Here is a 26,412-nt window from a genome sequence, read left to right on the forward strand (position 1 = left end):
TTATGTAAGCTCCCTTTTAAAATTTATAGGACAAGGTGCTTTACCAAGCTTCTGATTACCCTTCCAACCCAGTAATTAGAGTCATTGCTAAGAGACTATTTTGTAGAAAAAATTAGCATTCATTTTGTTCACAAAATTCAGATTTTAATACAATGAACACAGTTCTGCTTACAGCTGCCTTTTTTGTGAGTGTAAGACTCAGCATCTTACCGGGCATAGAGTATATATCTTATGAAATATGACAAATATGGGATTGTAGTTTCACTGCATTGGTACGGAAAAGGCAGAGTATGAAAACAGCTGTGTTCCATAGCATCTCATCAGTGGAGTGGTAAAGGATAGCCACTGTCACTGCAGGTACATGAAGATGTTTTGACTGTCCACAAAAAAAATTACAGTTCATATGGACTGTTCTGTGTGATCTTGTTTGGCTTGCTGGTGACGTTAGTACACTGAAGACTCTGCAGGCCCCGTGTGCACCTACAGACCTCACTGGCCCTGTGTTGGCCTCCCTGGTGTTACAGATGTGCCTGCTTCCAGCTCTGTCTCTGGCCCTGCCTCCTGGATGTGCTTCAGGCCTGTGCTGTGGGTAGCTGCCTGCTGGATGGACTGCTTGGATATATGCAGCAGTTTGTCACCTGGATGCACCCATTTCACTGTCCCTGGTACCTGGGACTACCACATCAGCACCCGGCTCTGCCCACTACATTTAGTGGAACCGTGTCCCATTGCTAAAGGAGCTACCAACCTTGCAGTTACTTGTGGATTCAGTATCAGCTTTCCTATGGAGCCTTTTCCTATGGCCTTTGGTCTTTCCTGAGACATTCCATTTTCAGAAGCTGATGGTGAGGTGAGAAGCTGTAAGAGGTTTCTTATGAAGAAAGAAGTTGTTGGGACTGATGAAACTTTCCATACCTTCCAGCCTGAGGGCTTCTGAAATGAACAGTCTTGGAGGAAAATGGGCCGCTCATCCGACCTTGCCTATGTATGTCCTTAGAGCTGGGACAGGAAATACACATGTTACCAGGGTGGAGAGTTGACCAACAACCTTCATCTTAAAAAAATCAGCTCTTAAGAACAACTTCTACTTCGTGCATCCTTTGTGAAGATAAGAAGCTGTTTCCCCATGCAGTGAGGTATTTAACCCTTACCTTGAAAGAGATGCCCAAGGAATGAAATTGCTTGCTTGAAGGATGTATTCATTGAAACAAAGGAACAACAATATATGCTAGTATATGATTTTGATTCAGTTAGTTTCATTTGAGTCCTTTTGCTCAGATGTATGGAGAAAATAGAGCTCAAGAGCTGAACATACATTTCGCACACCATGTATTTAGATCTGATGTAGAAATCTCCTTCCATTCTTTTTTTGTTGTTTTGTTTTGATTCTCTGTGCTTTCTCTGTAAATAGGGCAGAGAAGTATATTATGGTATTGTTGGGGTTTTTTTAATATTCTCTGGGACATGTGCAATCAGGTTATTGGATAATTATCTGGATTATGGTGGCATATTGTTATCTCTGAATGTTGAAGCAGAAAATATGTCTCAGTAGTCCAAATGCTACGAATCTGTTTTTGCACAACAGTTAATATATACCAGATAACTGTGTATCATATAAAACAGAAGCACAATAAAAAAACCAGAACGTTTTAGGAACTTTGAACCTGATGAGGGTTTTACAAAATTTGGGTATGAAGGACAAGAAAAATGGGAAGAGATCTATAGAAATCTCAAATAAGGTATGATTTTTCTCCAACATAAATTACAGAGGTTTCCACATAACTTGCAGCCAGGGCCTATATGGCACAAGCAGAAGTGTAGGTTAAAGGTGGCTGCCCAGTGAAGTCATCATTAGGTGGAATTTGAGAAGAAAGATTTTTTTGGTTTTTTTCTGAGTTGAGGCTTTTTTGGTAAAAAGAGCAGCAACATTTTCAAAATATCATCTTTTCACATAAGATTATCTCAATAATCTTGCCATGATTAGGCAAGAATTGTGGACGTTTTATCTGGTAGTTATAAAATGCAAGAGCAGCTGTCCTCTAAATCATTCTGTACAGTATTAAAAGTTGATGAACTTCAATATTTTCAGCGTATTTAATTTCTTAATTGTACTGTTTTTTGGGTTTTTTTTTTCCCATCCCAGGTCCTCCAGGCCCCCCTGGAGGTATAAGAGTAGAAGAAATTAGAGACACTGCTGTAGCACTTACCTGGAGTCGTGGAACAGACAATCACAGTCCTATTTCTAAATACACTATCCAGTCAAAAACCTTTCTATCTGAAGAGTGGAAAGATGCCAAAACAGGTAAGAGTAATGCCAGAAGTAATAAAGATAATAAGTTTTAAAGTATGATTGTTAGAAAGTTTGATTAATCAGAAAGTAATCACAGTAGAAGGAAACCAGGGATGCTATTAATGTCTGCTGCAGGTTTACTGTCCTGTCAGGGTCTTGTCAACACTTCTGATCCCAGCATTTGGAGGGTCTGAACTGAATATTAAGAAATGCAGAAAAGAACTCACCAGAGTTGCTACCTGGTTTTTTGCCTCTTTCCTTGATGCCTGAGATATTCAACATCAAATACTGTAATCAAAAAATTTATTTACAGGATAATTTGGATGAAAAATGGTCTTCGTTTCTGTATTTGTTGTGGAGAAAGCTGGTTAAAATTGTCTGCTTTTTTCTTGGAGCAGACTAAGTTCCAATTGCATTAAAACTGGCACCCCTAGAGGAAACAGCAAAGATTATCCTTCTAACCACTGGATGTCATCATTGTGCCACAAAATTGCCGTTAAAGAGTAACCTACCTGAGCACAGGACATGCTGACGTAATTTATTTTTTTTTTGCAGGATTTAACATAAAAGCATAAATTTTTAAATATTTTTAATCTGCTAGTATCTCTGAATCGGTAATGAAAGATAGCATTGTCACAAGCTATATAGAATTTTTCCTGTTAATATGTTTCATTATCCCAACCTCTAAAAATTACAACTTAAGTGCTTTCCTGTGGAATTAAGATATCACATACTCAGCATTTCTAAATATTAAGAATATTAATAGTTTCAGTGCTTGTCTTCCATTTAAGTTTTCACTTGAAATGACGGATGTGTAAGAAATAGACTGACATGTTGACCTAAAAATGTGTTACATTTTTTAGAGTAAAAAGTTAGATATAGTAGGCCTTCTGTCTTATATCATATTTTTCTTTCACACTATGTAGTCTGTGTAGTTCTCTTGGATATGATTGTCTCCATCAGCCAGCACTGATATTTTTTATATCAAAGTATCTTGGAAAATAAACCCAGAAGGTTTCCCAGCCCCTTCTTATCTCTTGTATCTTGTTTAAAGGCTTCCATAGAATAGATTTATTTGAACTTAAAAAAAAAAAAAAAAAGTAGAAATTACAGCTGTTCAAATAACTGATTATTTGGTTCAGTAACAATATATTCAGGAAGGAGTTAGACTAGCCTCTGCTTTTCTCAGGATAAGTTAATTTTATTTCTTATTCATTCTGTAGCTTTCAATTAAAGAAAATAAGGAAATTTGAAGAATTTCAAGTGGCAACCGATACTGTTTTGTTTTGTGTCTTACTGGAACTGGAAATGGAGGTGTAAGAGTTAACATAAGTGTTGCTTTCACATCTTCATTCTGTTTGATTCAGAGCAGAGACTTGAAACCACTTTTCTCACTTCACAGGAAGGTTCCCTACTTGCAATGTTATAGCCATGATAGGATGAGATTCTCTGCATTTCTGAAGTTCTCTGCTTTCTCAGAATTACTGAGACAGTCTTTGAGACATGCAGTCAGACTTTGAATCTTACCCTAAAGAATGCTGAGTGGAATTTACATCTTGGGTGGGACAGTGAGAAATCTAGGTTGTTGAATTCCTTTTTAAAGATGCTAACACGAAAGATACGTCTTTATACATAATTCATTTCTGAAAAGTTGGAAGTAACTATTCTGGTGTTTTCAAAATCCTTACTTTTTCATTTGAACCACACTTAGGAGTTTTGATAAATAGATGATTCCCTCAAAATAGGTAAAATCAGTATAGTAACCATCATTGGCATCACTGCAAGCTTTTACTTAATTGCTGAGCTGCTCCCATTTTGATTCAGTGTTAACTTTCAGATTAATGAAGCATGATGAACAGTTCAAATTGATCTGTCACCAACTGTTTAGGCTATCATTTAATGCTGCTAATTTTTGATGTGTGAAACAAGAAAATATACTTTGGCATTGCATTTTGGAAATATTACTATTATTCCTAGCATTATTCTCCAAACCAAATCATTCATCTCAGGTTTCATAATACTAAGCGTGTTTAGTGAAAGAAGTGTGTTCTATTTGACAGTATGGAAATATGTATGAATGGATTATGTAAGAAATTGTTTACATTTATGTTGCTCCTTCCAGTTAAGGAGATCAGATTCTCATTGTGCCAAGTGTTCATAATTGTTCTGGGAATCTGTGGGGCAGTAAAATTAAATTAAGAGATCAGCTGTCCAGAAAGGACATTGAAAGAATGTCAAATTTATATCCCAGCTTGGGTGATCTAGGAGGTTTGCAATTAGTCTAGATTTTTCCATCTAGTCAGCTTTACTGGCTAGATGGAAAAATAATTTGGGTAAGGATGAGAGAGTGTGGTGGGAACGTAGAAAGAAAAATGGAAAGTGTGTTCCTTTCTCCTTCAGGATCTCACTTTAGAATGAAATTTAATGGTGATTAGGAAGAGGGAAGTTCTGTCACCATCTAGTGCTTACACTGTTGTTGCCTGGCCTGTTTTTGCAGGTGTTGCATTTATATTTCAATTCCAAACCAGCTGCCTTTCCAGTGGAGAATATCTCAGTTCTCACCCTGGTCTGAACACAAGACTAATTTGACAAACATTTCTCGTTTGTATATAAATGAAAAATCCTCGGTCTTTCCAGAGCTTCGGATAGCTAATAGAAACAACTCCTATTATCTGTGAATTGCAGACAGTCATGAGTTACTCATTTTATTTATGATAGAAACTCATCCTTATGACAATAACAGTCTTTTCACAGGAATTATAAGAACATTTACTTTTGTTGATCAGAACCAGATAGCAAGTTATAACATGCTCACTAATTAGGTGCACCAAATTAGGACCACATTTTATAAACCACTCTTCATCGATTGACTGAACCCTACATGTGTAATCCTTGTCTGTCCTTGTAATGAATTTTTATTTTACTATTTCTGCATTACAGCTTTCTCATTGCATTTGTCTGTAGGTAAAATTAAATTCAGTTACAATTTGTAATTATGAAGGAAATCTCACAGCTGCATGTACTAGTTCACACCCAGTTAAAACTTAAGACATCAGTAAGGATTTATCCAAGATAATGTCATAGTTTCCAAATTCCCAGTCACTGCTGTGGGTACTCCTTGTAAAATGTGATATTTTACAACATCAATTTTCCTTTAGTTGTCTATTTGTGGTTGCAGAATGCTGCAAGTTTTGTCACAATCAACCACACTGTTGCTGATCTAAGTGTGAAAGTGCTGTTTCCTGAACCATTTAATCTTTTTTTTAGACCCATCAGATATTGAAGGAAATATGGAATCAGCTACAGTGATCGATTTAATTCCATGGATGGAATATGAATTCCGGATAATAGCAACAAACACTTTGGGGACGGGAGAACCCAGTATGCCATCACAGAGGATTAGAACTGAAGGCGCTCGTACGTAAACAGAAAATGTCAGGGTTTTTTAAAATGTGTTTCTTAATTTTTTACATTTGTGTTTACCAATTTGGTAATTTTAGGTTTTACTGTAAAAACAGGAGTTTATAAGATCCAGTGTGCAGAGAATGTATTTTCAACCAATACTACAGATTGTAGTAAGCAAGTACCAAAGTATGAAGATGTGACAGCATCAAAGCAGACAGAAAAGAAACATCATGATATGGCAAATTTGTCTCCATTGCTGAAACATAATCATTCTGCATCTTTCAGAGATCCCCCACTGTATCTGTCTGCCAGGCTCTGTGTGTATGAGTGCATGCACATATTTGGGATCACGGTTCAGGACTTAGGGAAAAACATTCATATATTTAACAAGGAAAATGTCCATTTGCCATTTGGTTTATATTCTAACTAAAGAATACATGACAGAATGTGTGCTGTTCTACCGGATAATGCCAATTTTCTGTGATTGCAGGTTTGGTCTGGTGTCTTACTTCACATCACATATGTGAATACATTGTCCAATACAATGTATTCTCTTACCAGTCTGGTTGCTCAGTGTTAATAACTCAGAGCTTATTTATTTAAGGATATTCTTTAGGCTTAGGCGCATTCTTTCTATAATAAATTCTCCAAAATGAGGAATTAGATGTTACTATTCCAGATAATACATTCTGGTTTAACTGTACAGAAGAGATAGCAGCAGTGTTCTAGGGGGTAATGTATCACTGCACAAAGACTCTGTCCTACAAACCTTGTATACCACAGAGTGGCACCCACTTGCAATCTAAATTTCTTTACAATTGTTTACCATAGCTTGAGTTTTGAAACTAATAATAAAAAAAAAAAAGTGTGAAAAACAGTTTGCAGTGTGCCGTGTTCATGGCATTTTTGCATCCTCTTCAAAAATGGCATACTTTCCAGTTTTGTAGCAGGATGTACTTCTTTTGCAAGAAGTGGTCTATTTAGTCTGTTGTCTGATTCCCCAGGCACAGCACCATGCTCTGGCACACTGTGAGACAGTTTTTGGTAAACCACGCAAAATGGTAATGTAGTCTTCTTAGGCATCAGCACTTCTTGTCATGACAAAACAGGGTATAAATAATTTACAGTTTGCAGATTAACTTCTGCACCCAAGTGTCTTTTCTGCCAGGAGCTGGAATTTGTTATAAGCAACAGTAGGATTTGGGTTGCACAGTCAATGTCAAGGGTACTTACAGAAGCAGTATGCACAACTGCATGGACATTTTCATGTAATTCTGAAAAAGGTAAATAACAAACAACAAGCCATGTCTACATGTTGTAGTTATTGTCAACATTTTCTGTGTTATACAGCAACAAACAGTGCTGTGTCTTTGTTGCACTGTGTGGGTGACAAATAATGCCTGTTATGCTTAAAAGTTGTCAGTGTCTTTTTCAATTTTTAAGTCTCTCTTCTGGTAGATAACTAATTTCAGTAACTTACTAGCATGCTAAGACTGTGTGCAGTGGTTGGGGTTTTTTATTATTTTTAATGAAACAGCTTGCTTCATCAACATTTCACAGTAATTTCTTGAAACTCAATGTATCAAGGTCTAGTTATGTATTTTAGCTCCTGAGTGCATTAGAGTAATTGTCTAAGTATAGTTGTCTAAGTTAGTTACCTAGTCTTAACAGAGACAGGACACTAGGTTTAATGGTTGAGAGAATGAGGAAGATTCTCCTGAAATGAATGATTTGTTGGACTTTAAACAGTCAGATTTTTTCTGTTCTTTGGCAGCCTGTCTTCTTTGACTACTTAAGCATTCTAGCAACCCTCCATTTCTAACACAGCTCTAAAGCTATATTTTTATAACAGATAGTGTGACTACAAGGTCAAGTAACAAACTCCAACTTTCTCTCAAATTGTCATATGTATGTTTAGTCGTCATCTCCACTAATTTGTTTAAAGAAGGGCCAGAAATAAATAATGCAAACCATGCATTGAGTGCTGATTTCAATTTCAAATTTATTTTTACATATTTTTATCCTGTCTGAAAACATTAGTTCTGCTCTGCTTTGTGTTCCTCTTCAGCTGACCCTCAGAGAAGGCCTCAGCAAACGTCTTACTTACATTGCACTTGAGCACTATGACTTACAGCTTTCACTGATTAGTGGAAAAAAATGCCTGACCCTATTCAGAATTTTTTTGTGCGAAGAACACATTAATTTAGGTAGGGCATAGCACACAGCTCATTGTATGTAGCTCATAGCACATCTGAGGCATGTTTAATGCCCTTTAGGTAGGCTGTCATGTCCTAAGTTTTTAGTGGTACTTCAGTGTGTCCATATTGAGTGAAACAGCAGATAAATACACAAACACCACAGAGGGTAGCAATAGAATCATTGCACTCAGTGCAAAGAGTCTAAGAGAAATGACAGCATAGGAATGATTTATAATGGAGGCCTTGAAGGTATGCTGCTTTACCACCCAGCTGTGCACCAATGATAGATCAACAGAATATCAGTGTAAAATGCAATTAATAAATTTTAAACTGCTGTGCCAGTTTTCCTTAGGTACATCTACCCATCCTGAACGTGGCTGTCAAGAAGATGTGCCACTAATCTAGAATGCAATTAGGCTGCCAGTGCTTCAAAGACAGACCCATGGGCTTAACCTTACACATGGCAAGTAAATCCATTGAAGTAGGTGGGACTGATCGCTGTGTGTTAAGGTAATTACACATGCAAGTCCACAGTGCTCGAGCCTTTGGCATAGCAGCATCTGAGAAAGCACAAGAAAATACACAGTGTGCTTCCCTTAGGATGTACAAGAAATTTTCCGTTCCAGAATGTTCAATAAAATATTTGTAGATCATACAGGGAGAAGGAGGAATGATTGCTAGCTATGGTTACAGCTAACACATTTCCTGAAGCAGTAGCTATACATTAGTCTTGGCAGATTGCACAGCATCATTACCTTATTTGTGTGTGCCACATGTGCTCACTGGCCTTGCAGCTGTCTGCTGCATATTTTGTAGTAATTTTTCTTGTCTCTTCTGTTTCACTAGCTCCTAATGTGGCTCCTTCTGATGTTGGAGGAGGGGGTGGAAGCAACCGAGAGCTGACAATAACGTGGATGGTAAGTATTGTGCATGCAAGATGGCATGAAACCTGTAATGTCTTATATCTGATGTTGCTCCTCCTGAAACATGTGGATGGTTTGTCTCTGGGACTTGTGAGAACAGGACTTGTATACAATGTATAGGTTTTCAGACTTTTCTCATGAAAAAATACATGAAAAGGAATGAGGAAGAGAGTACCTTAGGGGTTTATGTGTTGGACATTTCTAAAATATCATCTGAAACATTCTAAAACAAAGAGATTGAAGCACACACTAACCATGACAATGCATCGTTAAAAGCAGTCTTCATTCTGCTATTGAAGCGATGTTTTTGAAAACTTACCTATACTGTGGATATAGGTAAAGCAAGAAGGGAAAAGAAACTCCAAGGTATGAGGAAAGAAAAACTGCAGCACAGGAGAGGATAAGGGTTTGTAAACTGAGTTGCATAGGCAAAAGTAGCATGGAAGAGAGAAGAGAAATCCACTGCAAGGTATTTGGAAGCTAGGGAGAAGAAATAAATTTAAAAAATAGTTGGATTCATGACAGAACCTATCAGTATCCAGTAAAAACAGAGTTACAGCAGCATTACCTCTGGAAAAGAAAGATGGTTATGATATGCTTGAGAATATTACCAAGTTTATTTTCTGTTGACCTCTGTTCACTGTCATAAGGCTATGAGATATATAAGGTGCATTATGCCATTTGTCTCATTTGGGGAAGAGTTGTATCATATGTAGGCAGCTGTTACCTCTAGGAAGAGTGCTTTTTATTGCAGGAAGTAATGTAAAGATGTCATAATTCCAATAGCATGCATTTTTGTATAGGGATTCTCCTTATGAATATGCAGATTTGAATCCATATGCATATTTTCTTCTTTTTGTACTTGGGATTGATCATATGTCTGTGAAACGTCTCAAGTATGACAGAAATAGCCAGCCATATCTTTGAGCTATCAGATTTGGGCTTTCGTGCCTGGGTTTTGTTGGGGGGGTTTGTGGGGGTTTTTTTGGTTTTTGTTTTGTTTTGTTTTGTTTTTTTGACTGAACACAAAATATTTATTCAGTCTTGCTAAGTATTTTAGCAGTGAAGAAAACATTTATAAGTTTCTGAAAAAGAAGGCCCACACTTCTGCTATGATATGTTGGAAAGGTTGTGTCTTAGTTCCCCTAATAATAGGTTGGGAAGTAAATGTATCCTAATTGGCCTAATTCTGGTCTCTTGTTTTTGAAGAGCAAAAGAACACATGCAATGGACAGGTGCAGAAGACCTAGATTATTTTATTTCACAAGCTTTTTTTCTAAAAACTTTAACAAACTATACAGGTGCTTCTTGCACTGCATGTAAAGACTGGTACTCATGGCATTTCCAATACAGTGATAACTTGGCTTTGACCAAACTAAACAAAGAAAATATAATTGGGAGGATAGTGACTAATGCAAGATCAGAAGTACAAGACCACTTTAGTATTTCCTGTACACCCAGGCAGATTTGTATTTTCATTATTTCTCTTTCCTAATATTATGCTTTTCATATCTGTTCTGAGTAGCTCCTTTGGTCAGAAAAATGAAGCACGGCTTCAGGTGTTTATTTCCCAAGAATCTTCTATGCTATGTCTAGCAAGGGTTTTTGAATAGAGACTGTGCATTCACAGAGTCTGACAGACAACAATATATCTATCTCTAATGCCAAGATAAAAATATATATTCATTCCCCAAATGTGTTGACATTTGCATACTACTCTAAATAGTCCTTAATTAAGAAGAGAAGAACAAAATGTATGGCAGGTTCACATGTTTCTGCCAACCTCTTTTCAGCTTCTGCTGTGATTCATAAGCCCAGGTTGAATGAGACAGCCAGAGATGCAATCAAAGCTCTTCTAAGACTTGTTTTGAAAGAGGAACTGAGAAGGAGAGCTAGGAGTGGCATGCCCATTCTTCCTCATTTTTCCCCATTTGTCTTTCCCACTTTCTTTTTCAAAGTTTTCAGTAGATTCTACAAACTACTAACTTACTTATACCTACTTATTATGTGCAGCCAATCGAGGGAAAGCTGCTTTCAAACTTCATGTAAGACCTTTCAGAATATAATTTTAAGTGCCAGTCCTGACTTTATAAAGTTTGCTCTGGCTGAAAAGCATTCTGAGGCTAGGGCCTCATCCAGTCTGCTTGCTTTGGCATATGAGGTTGAATTCTGGTTTATTTTAAGCAGCTAGTTACAGTGATAGATTCAGAAGATCAGCTGCACCAAAGTTTCATGAAACCTTGTTCAGAATATCTCCACACATTGGCTGAAATACTGAAACACCTAAGGAGAACAATTACTCTCTGTGTCACTGCTCCAAGACCTTTGCCTCAAGATAAGCTATTTCATCTCTTTTTCCATTAGGGAAAAAGGTGACGCAGGAAGCTTATTTTCAAAGAATGCTCCTGGTCCACCTCCTGATGCACAGATGAAGGATTTGTTTTTGGCTGGTTGGGTGCAGTGTCTGTCTCATAGTTGTGGTAAAAGCTCCATGGACTGAGAAGGGATCACTGAATGTAGAGCGTTGGTAAAAGAGGAAAAATCCATTATGGCAGATTGTCTTCCTTAATTCCATATTTTCCAGTACTCCTAGGTACTGGAAATTAGCTATAGTTTCAAGAAATATTTTGGATAAGTGCCTTTAATACCTGTACTGAAAGAGAGAGTTGTATTCCTAAAAGATTTACTAGTTAGAGGCTAGGCAGTCTCTAAATCAGCAGCTGGATCCCCTCGATCATCAGTGAAAAGTGGTAGCATGCGTCATTCTTCGAATATGTCCATCTTTCTTTATCAGCTGTGCCAGTTGCCTAGGTAACAGACTTTCAGTAAATTAATATAATTTGGCCCAGCCACATAGATTTTCTCTTCACTGTGATTCTTTTGCAAGAATATCTATATCCACACATACATGGACCTGTAGACTGGCACAGTATGTCTGTGTTATATATCTGCTGTGCCTCATTCCGTAGATCGTTTTTGCTAGCTACAGCTGTTTTATTACACAATTATTCTTGGTTTCTTTCTGTGGGAGGTAACATGATGTGTGTTACACTGAGTTCGGATGAGGAAAAAGATCTTAAAATGTTTTCCTAGCAAATACAATAATGCTGCAGATCTAAGAGGGCCTATTTTTAAAGGAGGCGGAAATAAGCTGTTGAAGGAAACCATGACAAAATGGAGGTTTAATTCAGTGGTTTTAAAATGTACATATCAATGCATTTTTTATATTTCATTCTAGGCCTAGCTGTTTTGCAAAAACTGATGTTTTTTGTCTCTACAGCCTTTGTCAAGAGAATACCACTATGGCAACAACTTTGGTTATATTGTGGCCTTCAAGCCATTTGGTGAGAAAGAATGGAGAAGAGTTACAGTGACTAATCCTGAAATTGGCCGATATGTCCACAAGGATGAATCAATGCCACCTTCCACTCAGTATCAAGTAAAGGTGAAAGCTTTTAACAACAAAGGAGATGGGCCGTTCAGTCTCACTGCTGTAATTTATTCAGCACAAGATGGTGAGTGTTCCAAATCAGTTTTACGCTGTGGGTCTAAATCAGCGGTAGCAACATCAGTAGAATCTGGTCGTTGACACTCATTTGTATAGCAGGATACATCTTCAGCAGGGAGGGTGTGCACTGCTCACTCAAAACACTTGTTCTGAACAGCCAGCTTCTACTTTCTGCTTTCTGAGTGATGCAGAGCACTTGGTTGTACTTTACTGGCAAGAAGAAAAACACAGCAGCATGCAAGTTTCTTCACACGGCTTGTTAAAAGATTTAAGAATATAGAAAAAGAAATTCTTATCTTCACAGTGGTTACCTAAAACATCTAACATATGCCTAATTTTTTTTTCTTCTTAACAGTCCACACTAAAGCCTAGTATTTTAGTAGATCAGTATCAGAATTTAGCCCAAAATTTTGAAGGAATGATAGTTCAGTTGTATCTAGTTACATTCCCAGCATGTTTGCAGTCTCATATAATTTATCCATGTAACATTCTTTATTCTGGTTTGCATGTTAGAGCTATCAAGTGAGTAATTTAATAGAAACCTCTTTCGCGTTCCATTAAAATATTTTTCTTAATTCTTCCTGTACTTATTTCACATGCTGTGATCTTTAGGATTGAAGTTTAAATGGCATTTCCAAACTTAGCAGAAGAGAGAAAGTACTGGAAGAAAGTTTACCTTAAATCAGAAGAAATATATACAACATTTTTAATTGCATTGTCATCACTCAAGCCTGTTCTAAAAAAAGTGGCTTATTAATTTCTGCCAGAAACCCAAAGAATTGCTAGTATTTTTCTTTCCATAGAGGAAAATCTCCTTCACAAAGTCAACAGATGTAGACCAAAGAGCCAAGAGGAGGAATATGATAACAAAGCCACATTCTCACACTTCCGATTCTGTTCTGTACTCTGTGTACCTTATGGAAGATTTATGTTTATGGTTCCCATTAGCACTAATGAGAACTTCACTCACAAATCGGCCACACACAGAGAAAAGACAGAAGAGTCCTTAATACCAAGATGGCTGATGAGGATAATGCTAATCTTTTTTTCTCAGAAAGCGCACCTTAGGAAACCATCGTCAACAGCTGCTGCAGCAACACAGAGGGGTTTTTTGCAATTGTATAAGTAGTTAGTCAACTATACTAACTAACTATAGCTGTGGTATAATGAAAGCAGTATCAGTCAAATAACACTTAAGTGTCCATCCTTGCTCAGAGACTTTATCGACAACTGACTGATAAGCTCCCATGTGTTTATGTTAGGATTATCCATACCATGTCAGGAGTGGCAAGTGTGTTTGTATGGTCTCTAAGTTCAGGGACATGGTAGAGCCTAGTAGCTCAAAAAGCAGAGGAAAAGCAAATGTGCAATAGTGCCAGCTTCCAGATAAGGAGGTCACTTGAGTGGCTGTTGATGTTCTAACACAGACTTTAGCAAAGTCCAGACACCTGGTAAAAAACATTTGTGGTTAAATGATGCCAGATGCAGATTGCAAAAGAAATAAAAGCACAGTGAACCTACTTCTTCAATTTCAAGCACAAGAGTACAAACCTTACCAGTAGTGCTCACAGCTGTGTGCAGCTGTGACCCTGACCACTGCCTACATCCAGTCAGGAACTTCAGGGCAGGTTAGAAGGAATTTCTCCAAGAGACATAATGGAAGTTACTTTGAAGAGCATTGAGTAGAGAGTTGTCTTCTGGCATCAGAATATGAACAAAATCACTTCCATACTTGGTAGCATGCTTACTGGCTGCCAGTCTGGACTTTGTATAGCTTTGCTTAGAAGATAATTGTGTGATGACCACTGTATTTTCAGTGAAGAGAGCATATTGGTATGACCACATGTTTTTTTCCTTTTACTGATAGAAATACTGAATTAGAAGGCTGGAAGAAAGCAACTGATACTATCTTTCTGGCTTAGGAGAGGCTGGAAAATATTTATAGAAAATATATGACAAATACAGATGTAAACTATTTGCAGCTCATAAACAAGCATAAGCAGATGAAATATTGTTAGAGTTTTGTATCCGCAAAAGCCCTGGCAGCTGAAACTTTTCAGTATGAATTTTTTTGGAAAGTTCTGTAATTGATGAAATGGAGAAGAGTCTGACAGTGATTTGGGAATAGATTAGATGATCACAACTATTCCACCTGTACTTCTGTACCTTTGAGTCAGCAAGTGATATTATTACTTTTAAACAATACAACTTCTCAAAGGTATTGGGGAAATCTTAAAGCAATATGGCCATCCAATATTCCATACAGGTATCTATAAATGTCCATATATACATAAATATAGTGACAGCTTTTCCACTAAGTTGTGTATTCTATATAAGATCTGTGTTTCTCTAGTTGTGGCTGTGGGCATTGTTATTCCCTTCAGTGACTGGGAATTTCTCTGTTCCCACGTGTAATAAGCCAAGTTCCATGTCTGACAACTGCTAGTCATATCTGCCATTGCTAGTAGTGAGTAATGGTTGCTAGTAATGAGTGCACAGGCCTCTTGCTTATCTAAATTCCTGTCATTGTGAAAACAATTTTGCAATAATGTATAATTTTTTAATTAGACATTTGCATTATTAACAGCCACTGAAAGACAATTACAAAAGGTAACTTTGCATATAAGATTATTTTGTTACCTAGGATACTTTTCATGAAAGATGTTAGTGATTTTTTTCTTAATAGTGGCTGTTTTGATACATAGTTGACTGGATGCCCAGTTGGAAGATTAAGTATATGAAAACTTTCCTCAGCTAGGGCTGCCATGCCTGTCTGTTGCAACTTGTTTCAAAAGATTCAGGACAGAGAACTGTTGTTAGCTTGGAAAACTTTATCTTTTACAGACATTGCTAAGTTGATGCCTTTCTTAATTCCTTACCTCATTTAAAATTCAAGCAGTAGTGAAATGAAACTAGACCTTAGTCTAAGCCACGTAACAGGATCATTGCTTTGTTTTTACAGAGTTGTTTTCCTTACAGGTCATCACTGGATTTTACTCAAGTTTACTCAAGAAAAACCAGATTAAAGACTAACATTTGGCTCAGTGATGTCAGGAAAATTATATAAAATGCTGAAAATATTATAAAATACTGAAGTGAGAAGAGTCCCCGTAAATAAGTATAACATTACCACAGGATCAGATTGAATGTTTAACATATGTTTCATCTTCCAGCTCCAACTGAAATACCTACAGATGTCAGTGTAAAAGTTTTGTCATCTTCTGAAATGTCTGTTTCTTGGCACCATGTTTCTGATAAATCCGTGGAAGGCTATCAGGTGAGCTAAGTTCAACACTGTCAATCTTCTTATTAATTTACTGTCAGTATAGCCAACAATAATTCCTACTCTGGCATTCCATCTCTTAGGGTTTACTTCTGTTTAGTTAGCATGTTCTGTGCAGATTTTGCATCTTGAGAAACAGATTATTTTTGGTTTATGTAGTTCATTACTAAAATAGATAAAGAAATGAATGTTTGCAATTTTAAAGTAACAAAAGGTTCCATTATTTCATGAAAGAGTGTTGGCACTTATATGTAATTGAATGCCTATCTGTAACTTCTTAAAACATATTGAAATTGTAGGTGTAATTTTCAACACATATGCAAAATTGTAACTAACTCTGGCCCACTTAAATTAACAGCAGTTTTTAATATATTTCACCCACTAACTCTCTAGTAAGTGGCACTTGACAAATGCCCAAAATCCAGTATAACAGAGACACTGCTATTGTGCAAGATTGTGATGTTTTCTTGATGGTTTCTATTCTCCTCATGAATAAGAGTTTTGGGTCATCTTCCATCTGGTCCATCTCAATGGTATTACTGGTGAAAATTGTTCTTGTCCTTCTGCAGAGATGACAACAACCGCAGGCTGGGTGCAATGAGAAATGGCCATGTAGTCTAGCAGGGAAGTCTTAACACCATCCATGCACAGTGGATGCTGACAAATTCTGCAGTGTACAATCTGCTTACTTTGGCTGCGACCCAAAATAGGGGTTTGGAGCTTTAGTTCGTTAGTGACCTGCCTTGTGATTTAAGTTTTCAGCTACTCAAAGATATCCTCTATGTTCCAAAATAAGGACATACAAATAAGGAGTAATCTCATGGAGTGTGGGGGTTTTTTTAAATTAAAAACTATCAATAAATAAGTCATACTTGGTTGTTTTTTTTTGTTTCTTGATCTCTGATTTTGTCTCCATGAGAATTTATGTACAACTTAAGTGATACTGTAAGAATAGTGTTCCATGTAAAGGTCGATTCTACACACTACAGACATAAAGTCTTAATATTACAAACAGAGGACACTAGAGTTTGAAATTAAGGCACTAATATCAGTGGTAACTCCTAATTTACTAAAGCAGCCCACTGTTTTGGTGTCTCATAGGGATTTTGCAGCTAGAATAGGCTGGGCAAATTGATGGTCGTAGATGACATCTGTGAGCTCAGCCCATAGCAGTGTTGCACTCCCAGGCTGGACAGTCTCCCCAGGAACTGAAGCCTTTACATGCAGAATAACCTGAACACACACTTGTCAGGCACACACTGGGGGCCTTCTGGGAATGTAGAGGGTGGCAACTGGTGAAGAGTGGCAACTGCTCTCTCTGGTGGAGAGAGCAGCAACAAGGAGTGCTGATAGAGGCTGGGATTACAGCTGTGATAGACCATGAAGATGGATGTTCAGAGTGTAGTAGGGAATAGGGTAGGAAAGCAGGAGGGACAAAGATAAATGTGGAAAGAGCATGGTAGGAGAACATGCCCATTGGCAACCCATGTTTGGCCTTTTTTAAAATTCTACCTTATTTTACATAAAGACATCTGAGTTGTGTCAGGGGACATCAGGGGAAGAAGGGAAGAGCAAGGATTTAGCAGGAAAGATCAGGATGAATGGAACAGTCAATAATTTAAAAAAAGGAAAAAAAAAAAAGCAGAAAGAAATGTGGGGGGTCTTTTGACTGGAAAGAGAGTAACTTTGAGAAAGGTGGGATATCCTAGGAATGGACCATCTGTTACATGGACTGTGGATGTTCAGGATGTGGCTTTGTTTTGGTAGCTGTAGTGTAATTTCTTCTACCTATTCCTGGAGAAATATACTTTCACAAATCCAGTGTGAACTGACTGGTTTGTACATGTACAGTGAGCAGCAGCTACATTAGAATATAGATTTCTCTCTCTCTCTCTCTCTCTCTCCTTTTTTTTTTTTTTTTTTTTTTTTTTTTTTTTTTTTTTTTAATCATTGTATAAGACAATCTTACAATTATCAGGACTATTTAAAAATTCCATCTGGCTAGACCATAAACAGCCCAAAACTACTGCCCCACAATGCTTAATAAGATGTTAATTCTGAGATCTTTTTTCCCAGGGCAATCACCTGTCTCACTCTAGTAGAGGGGAAGGCACCAAAAGGAAAGCCCATGTTTCTTCACTGAGAATAAAAAGAAAGACTTGTGTTTCCAAAGATCAGAACCCCCATGAGTCCTGAAGGAGCCATAGGACAGGGAAAAAAATAGAGAGGGTTGTTCTGGAAGGTTAAGGCCACAGATAGCATTTGTGAAGTTGCAATAAAAGTTGTGGTGGAAGCATTATAAATTCTAGTGACTGTCTCTGGAAGGCTCTGTGTCTTTTGGCATTGGTAAATACTACAATACTACAATAGTTACATTTAAATTGCTGCTTAGGTGTAACACAGGTTAATAGAAACCATCATTCACCAGAGCACCTTCTCAGTTTCCTTTTTGCATAATTGACTTTTGAATGCTAAAGTTTAAGAGGTGGGAGTACCCTGAGCAAAGAACCTGAGGTATTTCGCCTGTGACACAATGCTTCTCACACCAGGAGGAGTCAGATTTTCTTGACACCAATGCATACTGTCAGGATGACTGCCCCCATGGTGATGAGTGTGAGCTGATACATTTTGCCATTACAGAGGAGTATCCTCAACTCACACTTAAAGAAGAGATAAAGTCTGAAAACTCTCTATCCATATAGAGAATTTAAGATTTATGAGTTCTTACAATAGACTTCTAATAGCCACATTCTGCAGTACATGCAGCACCAGCGACAGTATCCATATTTCATACTGCTTCTATGCAATAGGTGTAGGTTTGTTTTATTAAACAAATTTATCTTGTGGACTGAAATATGCTATTAGCATTCTTTCTTAATGTGAATAAAGAATATTTTTGTGTCAGTCCTTTGTAGAACTTTCAAGAATATGGACGCTTTTGTTTCACGACACTTACAGAAACAGCTTCAGTATATTAAAGTTTGAATAGAGGAGAACACCATTAAAGACGTATTTTTCTCTGATTTTAGCACAGAGAGCTGCACTAATTCATGATGGCTGAGGCAATCCTTTGCACAAATCACAGTTGGCTTATTTCCCAAAAAAACTACAGAGCTTGGTTGAAGTCCTCTTCTGAGTCCTCTGGGGATTCATTACTTATGGATTACCCTAACAAAGTAAATGCAGAGCACCAGGTATAAGAAGGCTATCTGGGGCTACTATTTAAGGGCTTTAAAAAAAGAGAGGGGCTACTCAGTAGAGTGGGGAAATGTGACCTCTGGAAGCAATGTGGCATTTAGTTTCAGAGGCAAGAAAGAAATTTCCAAATTATTTAAAGAAAGTTTGAAATTATTTAAATATAAAGTGAGAAAAGTAGGTATAGTATGAAAAAATAGTAGTTTTCTTAGCTGTCAGAGAAGTATTCTTTTTTCTTTTCCAGGAGTAGTTACAATGTTCCAAATATGTAAATATGGCTGTGTATTAGAGAAGAACTTTCTGTATTCATGACATACAGCTCACACAGTATAGGAGTAAAGTCCACAACATTGCAGCTAAGAACAATTGTATTTAGGATTTAAATTTTATTTAAATTTTTTATATATAATTTTATATAATTTTTAAATTATATTACTTCTGTCTGAAATGATATATGTTCTCAGTGAAGAAATTTGCATTTTCATTCATTGTTCTCACTTGTCTTGTTTGGTGCTGTGTTACTCTTGTATTACACCATTAGCACCCTGTACTGCAAACGAACATTAAGATTGTAAAAAGCTTTGCAAGGCAGAGGAATTCAAAAGCTTTCAGAATATGCCACATGATTTAAAAAAGCTTCATACAAAGTGTGTTTTCCATCTTTATGTAATTCTATTACCGAATTAACATAATAGATCATACTGAAAATTAATTAATTAGTTTTCAATGGCCAGCTAAAATCAACAACAAAGCTACTATTGGTCTTGTCATGGTTAATAAACTTTTGGCCACCTAGAACTTTACAGATATCCTTTTGCTGCAGGCTAGAAACTTGTTTGAACTTAGAGACAGAGATAGACATGACGTTCTCTGCTCCTGATGTACACACCCTCTCTCACCTGAGTCAGCCACTTACAGTTAACACCTTATGGTGTACAGCTGGTTGCATTCAACCAGACCTGCTTATCTGCAACAGTGTGTTAATTATAGTCATGTAGAAGAAACTCTGACTTGAAGATCACTATCAGACCTTCAGCTGAAATGGCTGTCACAGTCTCAGATCCATATCAGTTTGAAACCATTCATCCAGTGGAGGTTACCACTGCTGCTGAAGCCTGCAGAATGGACTGGGTGCAAAGTCCTCACTCATTTTAGGGTAAAGGCTGTTTACTCAGGAAAATAGATATCTTTTAAGTATGAATTTTATGAGTGTGATTGCCTAAATTACAATAAACTGATGTTTAGGATGGTAGCGAACAATACTTTCTAAACAGAATGCAGGACATACATTTATAGAACTGAAGAGTATCTTTTTGTGCCTGCTGAAAATCAGGTGTGCATGCTGAACTTAAAAAGTGAAGATAACATTGTCATTCTCCCTGCAGCAGGAAAGAGTGACAAAGGCCACTAAGACGTCAGAGTGAGTAACCTGTAACACAGGAGGGAAGGACTGTGGCAAAAAACATTGACAAGAGACAAACTACAAGAAGTATTTAGTTGACAGTAATCTCTGTGTTGTGGTACTGTTCTCATGTCCAAGGACACTTGAAATAAGTTAAGAGCAATCACCTACTAAATCCCCTGCATCTCTCCTTATTCAACCACAGCATGTGTTCTAAGATAAAAAAGCAATATTTTTATTATTGTAATTTTAATGTAATTAAGAGAAAATAAAGCCTCACCAAATAAGGGTTGTACCCACAACTTGTAAAGAAGAGAACTGTGATATTAACACTTTGACAGACTATCAGTTCTTCTAAACTATTCCTTAAATGACATTTTCATGGACAACTAATGTTGGAAGAACAGAAGGTTAAGGTAGTTACTATTTAAAAGACAAGATGACAGGATACCTCATGTCACCAATAATGTCTTACAAAGTAAGATTTTTCATAGAGCCTGAATTTACCTACAATATTAATTTCTTCCTAAAAGATTTATAACACCCTCATGTAGCATACACAAAAATCATTATGAAATCAGGCAGAAGCTGAGCAAATATGCTAGGCATAAAAACACCCAGAACCAAAATGCAATGGGCACAGCTTTCTGCTCTTTCAGGTTTGTGCAGTAATTTAGTTTTATGCAAATGGTTATAAACCAGATAAAACCCAGAGACTGACAGTGTTTCATTCACATTTGCATCTCACAAGGCTATTCAGAATAGGACCCTATGGATGTGAGGGACTGTATGGAATGGCATCACTCCGTAGGAGTTAACACTGTTTTCATTTGGTGCTTTGTAATGCAATAATAAATTAAAATAGGATGGAACAAGTTCTTGGGGAAAAAAAAAAAAAAAAACAAACTCATGAAATTTTTGTGAACATTTAATTGGCTTGGGTTTTTAAGGTGTCACAAGCTTACAGTCATGTTTTCCCCCATATTTATTAATTTCTTGTTCTTCTTCATCTACTTTGACAAATGTCATATTGTGCTATGAAACCTGATTGAATTTAGCTTAAGAACTCTAGAAAATGGTTACATACACCTATGCAGACCTACACATGCAGCTAACATGACTGATTACTTTGCATTCTGTAGATAGAAGTACAAAAGGCCTAAATTTGTAAATCATTCAAAACAAAACACACCAAAAACATTATCAGAGTTTTGTCTCTGCTAGTGTAAGAAAATAATACTAAAGTTCATGGTAGAATGCAAAAATAAAACAGCAAGAGGAAAAAAGGTCTTGTTCTTTGAAGGCATTATTAAGCTCCCAGGCATCTAGTGACTTAGCTGGGAGCAAGTTAAACCACTGTGAGAAAAGTTTACATTATAAATTCTACATTTATTTCTGTTTCTTTATGCCTATACACAACTTTGTTAAAATCACAGCCTGTAGAAGGAATTCTATGCTATTGCTGTTAGATTTCTTTTAGCTGGTTTATGTCTGAATATATAGTATAGAAATACATCTGTTTTTATAAAAATTCTTTTTTATTAAATATGTTACATAATCCTGCAATTGGCTTACTTACAGATTCGTTACTGGGCTGCTCATGATAAGGAAGCAGCTGCACAGCGGGTACAGGTGAGCAATCAAGAATATTCAACCAAACTGGAAAACCTGAAGCCTAACACTCGCTACCACGTAGATGTGTCTGCCTTCAATAGTGCAGGCTATGGACCTCCCAGCAGCACCATTGATGTTGTTACCAGGAAAGCACGTAAGTAAATGGAGCATTTGGTTAAGTATAATCATGTCCATCAACAAACATGGCTTCTCATTCATATACCAAATGTTCTCTCCTTATGTGGTATTATTGCTTCTTAGTTTGAAAATTTCTTGTAAAATTCTCCTTCCTCTCTTGTTGCCATGGATAATGGGGATATCTTACAAAAGGCAATAAAGAGGCTAAGATTATAGCCTCAAAGGAGGGTCATCTGCAAGCTCAGGTCAGGTTGCTCAGGGATTTATCCAGCTGGATGTTGAAAAACCAAAGGGACAGAGACTGCACAACCTCTCTGAGAAACCCACTCCAGTCCCTGACTTACTGTGAGCCTCTAGTCTGAGACTCCCAATCAATACTGTGCATTTTTGTTACTCGTCCTCCTGCCATGCCATCCAAGAGGCTGGATCCTACTTGATAAGCTCTCTGCTAGGACAGTGGACTCTTAGGTCCCCTCCAAAACTGTCCTTCAGGGTGAACAAGCACTGCTCTTTCACCCTTCCTTCACAAATTAAGTATTCCAGATCCCCACCAGATTGGTATTGCTCAGTTGAACTCACTCCAGATTACTAGTGTCTTTCAAGTATTGAGAATCCCAAAGCTGGACACAATATTCTAAATGATGAGCAGTTGAGACCAGCTATTACTTGGGCATCTACACACTGCCTTTCTGTTTAGTAAATAGGAAGAAGGATTCTGGTGATTAAAATGTGACCAACTGCCATTTTTATCACCAGCAGAGGAGCAGATTCAGGCAGCCTTGAGAAGTGAGTGATCTGAATCTCACCCTAGAATACCATAACAAGTTTTTTGAATATTGCTCCTGACTCAGTGAGGATACCTAGCACTAGCATTGACTGAGCAATGTAAGAAAAGCATCTTGTGTATTTAAAACAGTTATCTGGGCTAAAAATGCATGCAACTAATTTGAGGATTTCTGTCTGTAAATAATGTATTGTATAACTTGTTCCTGCAGGGCTCATTAATAGGAGTCCATTTTATTAGCTTATTGTGCAAGTTATAATTAATGATTTCTGTAGTGAGGTACTTCTGTCTCTGCTGAACTGAGTTAAATGATGTATAAAAGGCTGTAAATAGTTGATTAAATATTTGATCTGAATGAATAAATATGACTTACACCACATTTCTGGGAGTTTCTGAAGATAGTTGTATGCCAGCGAATACTTGTGATCGGCAACACAGTGAAGGGTAATGTTGGCCACTTCCATTCTGGCAACACAGAAAGGCAGACCCACAATGCAGCCAATGCACAAATCCAGAATTTCTGGCACAAATCCAGAACAAATCCTGGCTGGAGCTGTAGCTGTTCATTCCAAGAAGGAGACTATCCCTTACTCATATATATGGCAGCGTAATATCCATTTTCATATTTTTACATGTCTTAATAAAAACACCATTGAACATTATGAAATCTCATTTACGTATACATTATATATACATTGCTTTTCAGCTCCAAGCCAACGTCCAAGAATTATCAGTTCTGTAAGATCTGGTTCAAGATACATTATCACCTGGGATCACGTAAAGGCGATGTCAAATGAGTCTGCTGTTGAAGGATACAAAGTATGATATCTGAAAATATTCTTTATCTTTATGTATGCTTCATGTAGTGCATTTTATAGACAGTGTCGAGTCCTTGTACGTAATCAGACTTATACTTAAACTTATGTATGCACACATACATGAATGCTGAAGAGGAAGGTATCATGCTCAGCAGTTGCAACCATCCAGTAGGCCTGGGGCAGAGCCAGTGGCCTTAGTCAATATGATGAGAAAATGTTGGGGCACCAAAATTCCTTTGGGTGGCAAGCAATATTATGGGAAAGTTCATAGCAGTGATGGCAATAACCTCATTTCCCATATGATCACATTTATTGTGTGATGGCTTAAAATGGTGCATAGAAAAGTTGTAAACTTTATATTTTTTTCTTTATATCAGTATGCATTGTTCCAGTTTTTCTTTCCCGTCTCCATGGGGGCTACAGTTCCTGGAACATGAACTTTTAAATTCTGGGAGGGTAGAGGAAGCGAAGGGACCTCTGCCATCATTAGATGCAGTTACTCTCTAACCACAGCAAGTGTATATACTGACTATAGGGCATATAGAAAACTTCAGATATTGATTCCTGTTAAATGTTGCTGCTTGCTTGGCAGTAAGAAAATTAGTATAATATTCTTCATTTGCAAATTTGATTGAGGGGTTGAACTCCTATCTGGGTTTGCTAATAGTGCTTCACAGAGATTATTTCAGAAAGAAATTTAATCTTTTCTAAAGGTCCCACAAGACATATACCATCCCATTTGCAATAGTTTAACATCATCGAGAGTTAATAATAAAATTGATTATTGTTTCATTTATGAAAATGATTATAATTTTTATGTCAGGAAACCCAGCTGAGTTCTCATATTTTGATTTGATGGTCTCTGCCACCCTACATTCTCTATCACTTAATTATTTCTTTTGAGTGTAAGTGCTGAAATTAGTTTCCAAAAGGTGGCATAATTTTGTAACAGAAAATGAGAAAACATCATGTCTAGATTAACTTTTCCACTTTGTGGAAAAAAGTTGTATTAGCCACTAAGTATGTGTGTGTGTGTGTGTCTATATATATATAATGCTTTATATGAATAAAAACCTAATACTTTTTCATTGACACACTGTACATATATAAATGTATCTTTGTGGAAATGTAACATTTCAATAACTATGGCTTTCATAGGTACTGTATAGGCCAGATGGACAGCATGAAGGCAAGTTGTTTTCCACTGGAAAGCACACGATAGAAGTCCCAGTCCCCAGCGATGGTGAATATGTTGTTGAGGTGCGAGCACACAGTGAAGGAGGAGATGGAGAAGTAGCCCAAATAAAAATTTCAGGTGAGCCTTCCCTTTTTCTTTGCTACGCTTCTTGGAAATCTTGGACTGGATGTCTTCCTCCAGGCTGTTGAGAGATGGGCACATCCCACGTTAGAATGGTAGCCCATCAGCAGTGACTGCACTGAGAATAAGAGTATAACTTACAATATTTCTGAGGACTCACAGCACACACGGGACACTTCTGTAGCAGTCCAGCTCAATCCTGGAAGCACTGCCAATCTTCCAAATACCAGACTGGTATTTCACTGGTGCCCCGGTTAGGCTGCCACTTCTAATAGTGCCCTGCAAGCATAACTACACAGTGCAGGCCTCAGGATCTAGGTGTCAGCTTGCAATAACCCCATAGTTCCTAGTACCTTTTGCCTCTATCTCATCCCTCTGTCAAATGTCACTAAAATGAAAATAATAGAGAAAAGGAGTGGTCCACAGTGATGCACAGACCATTTGCTGGGGAAGTTCCGCTTCTCAGTGAAAAAGGGATCTGTGGCACAAATATGACTAATTAGCAATGAGAAACTCCAGATGCTTTAATTCAGAGTGGTCTGGATGATTGGTGAACAAGAGAAGGGACTGTGGCTTAGGATAATTCAAATTGGGCTCATTGTCGACTATAAATACAAGTTCAGACATGTTCTGCACATTTCTTTTGTTTTTTTTTATCTTAAGTAGTTCCTTGGCACTATTTGCTATGAAATAGAACATATGAATAGACATCAAGGAATTGCATAGTGTCTTTGCAAGGTTATTATTCAAACACTTACACTTAAATTTTTATTTTAAATATTAAAAAACAATATTATTATTTAATTTAAAAATTTAGAAAGGATTAAATGTCAACAATATTCTTGCCACAGAAGCAATGCAGTCATTGTGGCGTAGAAAGAAAAAAGCCTATGCTGTATTAGCTGTACTATGAGGAAAGCTGCCCATTCCTAAAGGAGTGGACCTACCATCTGCAGCTTTTCAATGATATATACAGCTTATATCACCTGGTGTGAGCTCGTGAGTATCGCCAATTTTGTTTGTATGAAGTTTGTATTTTGTATGTCTTTTCTTCTAATGAACACCTGCACAGCTGAAATTTTTTGCCCAGCTTTATTACTTGTGTTTTTCTGGCTTTCATGTCTGGGCATTGTTTTCTTTTATAGCTGTTGTTAGATTGAAGAGTCTTTTTGTGTCTAATATATTGTTCCCATTAAGACATGTATCTATACTAACCAAGGGACTAATCAAATGTTAAAAAAAGACTCTATGTCTTGAGTTTCTCCACAATTACATTTTCATCAAATCTTAAATAATTTCATCAACTGTTTTCTTCACCTCTCCAGCTTCTGAGACTTCCTTTAGGACTGTAGATACTATATATGCACTATTTCAGCTCAGCTGTCTGCAGAGATATTCTTGTCTCCCCACACTTAACTACTTCCAGTATTATTCATGAAAAGCTTTCATTAGCCGTTTATTACCTTGCATGGGGCTATGAAATGATGTTCTTCTTGTTTGTCCAGCACCATCTCTAAGTCCTTCCTGGAACCCTTG

The 26,412-nt window shown here is 37.2% G+C and overlaps 1 protein-coding gene across 1 annotated transcript in view; it reads left to right on the forward strand.

The window, feature by feature from the left end:
* CNTN1 (contactin 1) overlaps positions 1-26,412 on the forward strand; it is a 151,575-nt gene that overhangs the window by 112,713 nt on the left and 12,450 nt on the right. The window contains exons 15-22 of the mRNA XM_066319035.1: positions 2,144-2,302; positions 5,558-5,707; positions 8,740-8,810; positions 12,097-12,331; positions 15,498-15,601; positions 21,786-21,972; positions 23,447-23,559; positions 24,717-24,873. Of these exons, the coding sequence (XP_066175132.1) occupies positions 2,144-2,302; positions 5,558-5,707; positions 8,740-8,810; positions 12,097-12,331; positions 15,498-15,601; positions 21,786-21,972; positions 23,447-23,559; positions 24,717-24,873 (1,176 nt within the window). The remainder of the gene's footprint in view (positions 1-2,143; positions 2,303-5,557; positions 5,708-8,739; positions 8,811-12,096; positions 12,332-15,497; positions 15,602-21,785; positions 21,973-23,446; positions 23,560-24,716; positions 24,874-26,412) is intronic.

The sequence above is a fragment of the Sylvia atricapilla genome, chromosome 5 (genome assembly GCF_009819655.1).
Source record: "Sylvia atricapilla isolate bSylAtr1 chromosome 5, bSylAtr1.pri, whole genome shotgun sequence".
Taxonomy (NCBI): domain Eukaryota; kingdom Metazoa; phylum Chordata; class Aves; order Passeriformes; family Sylviidae; genus Sylvia; species Sylvia atricapilla.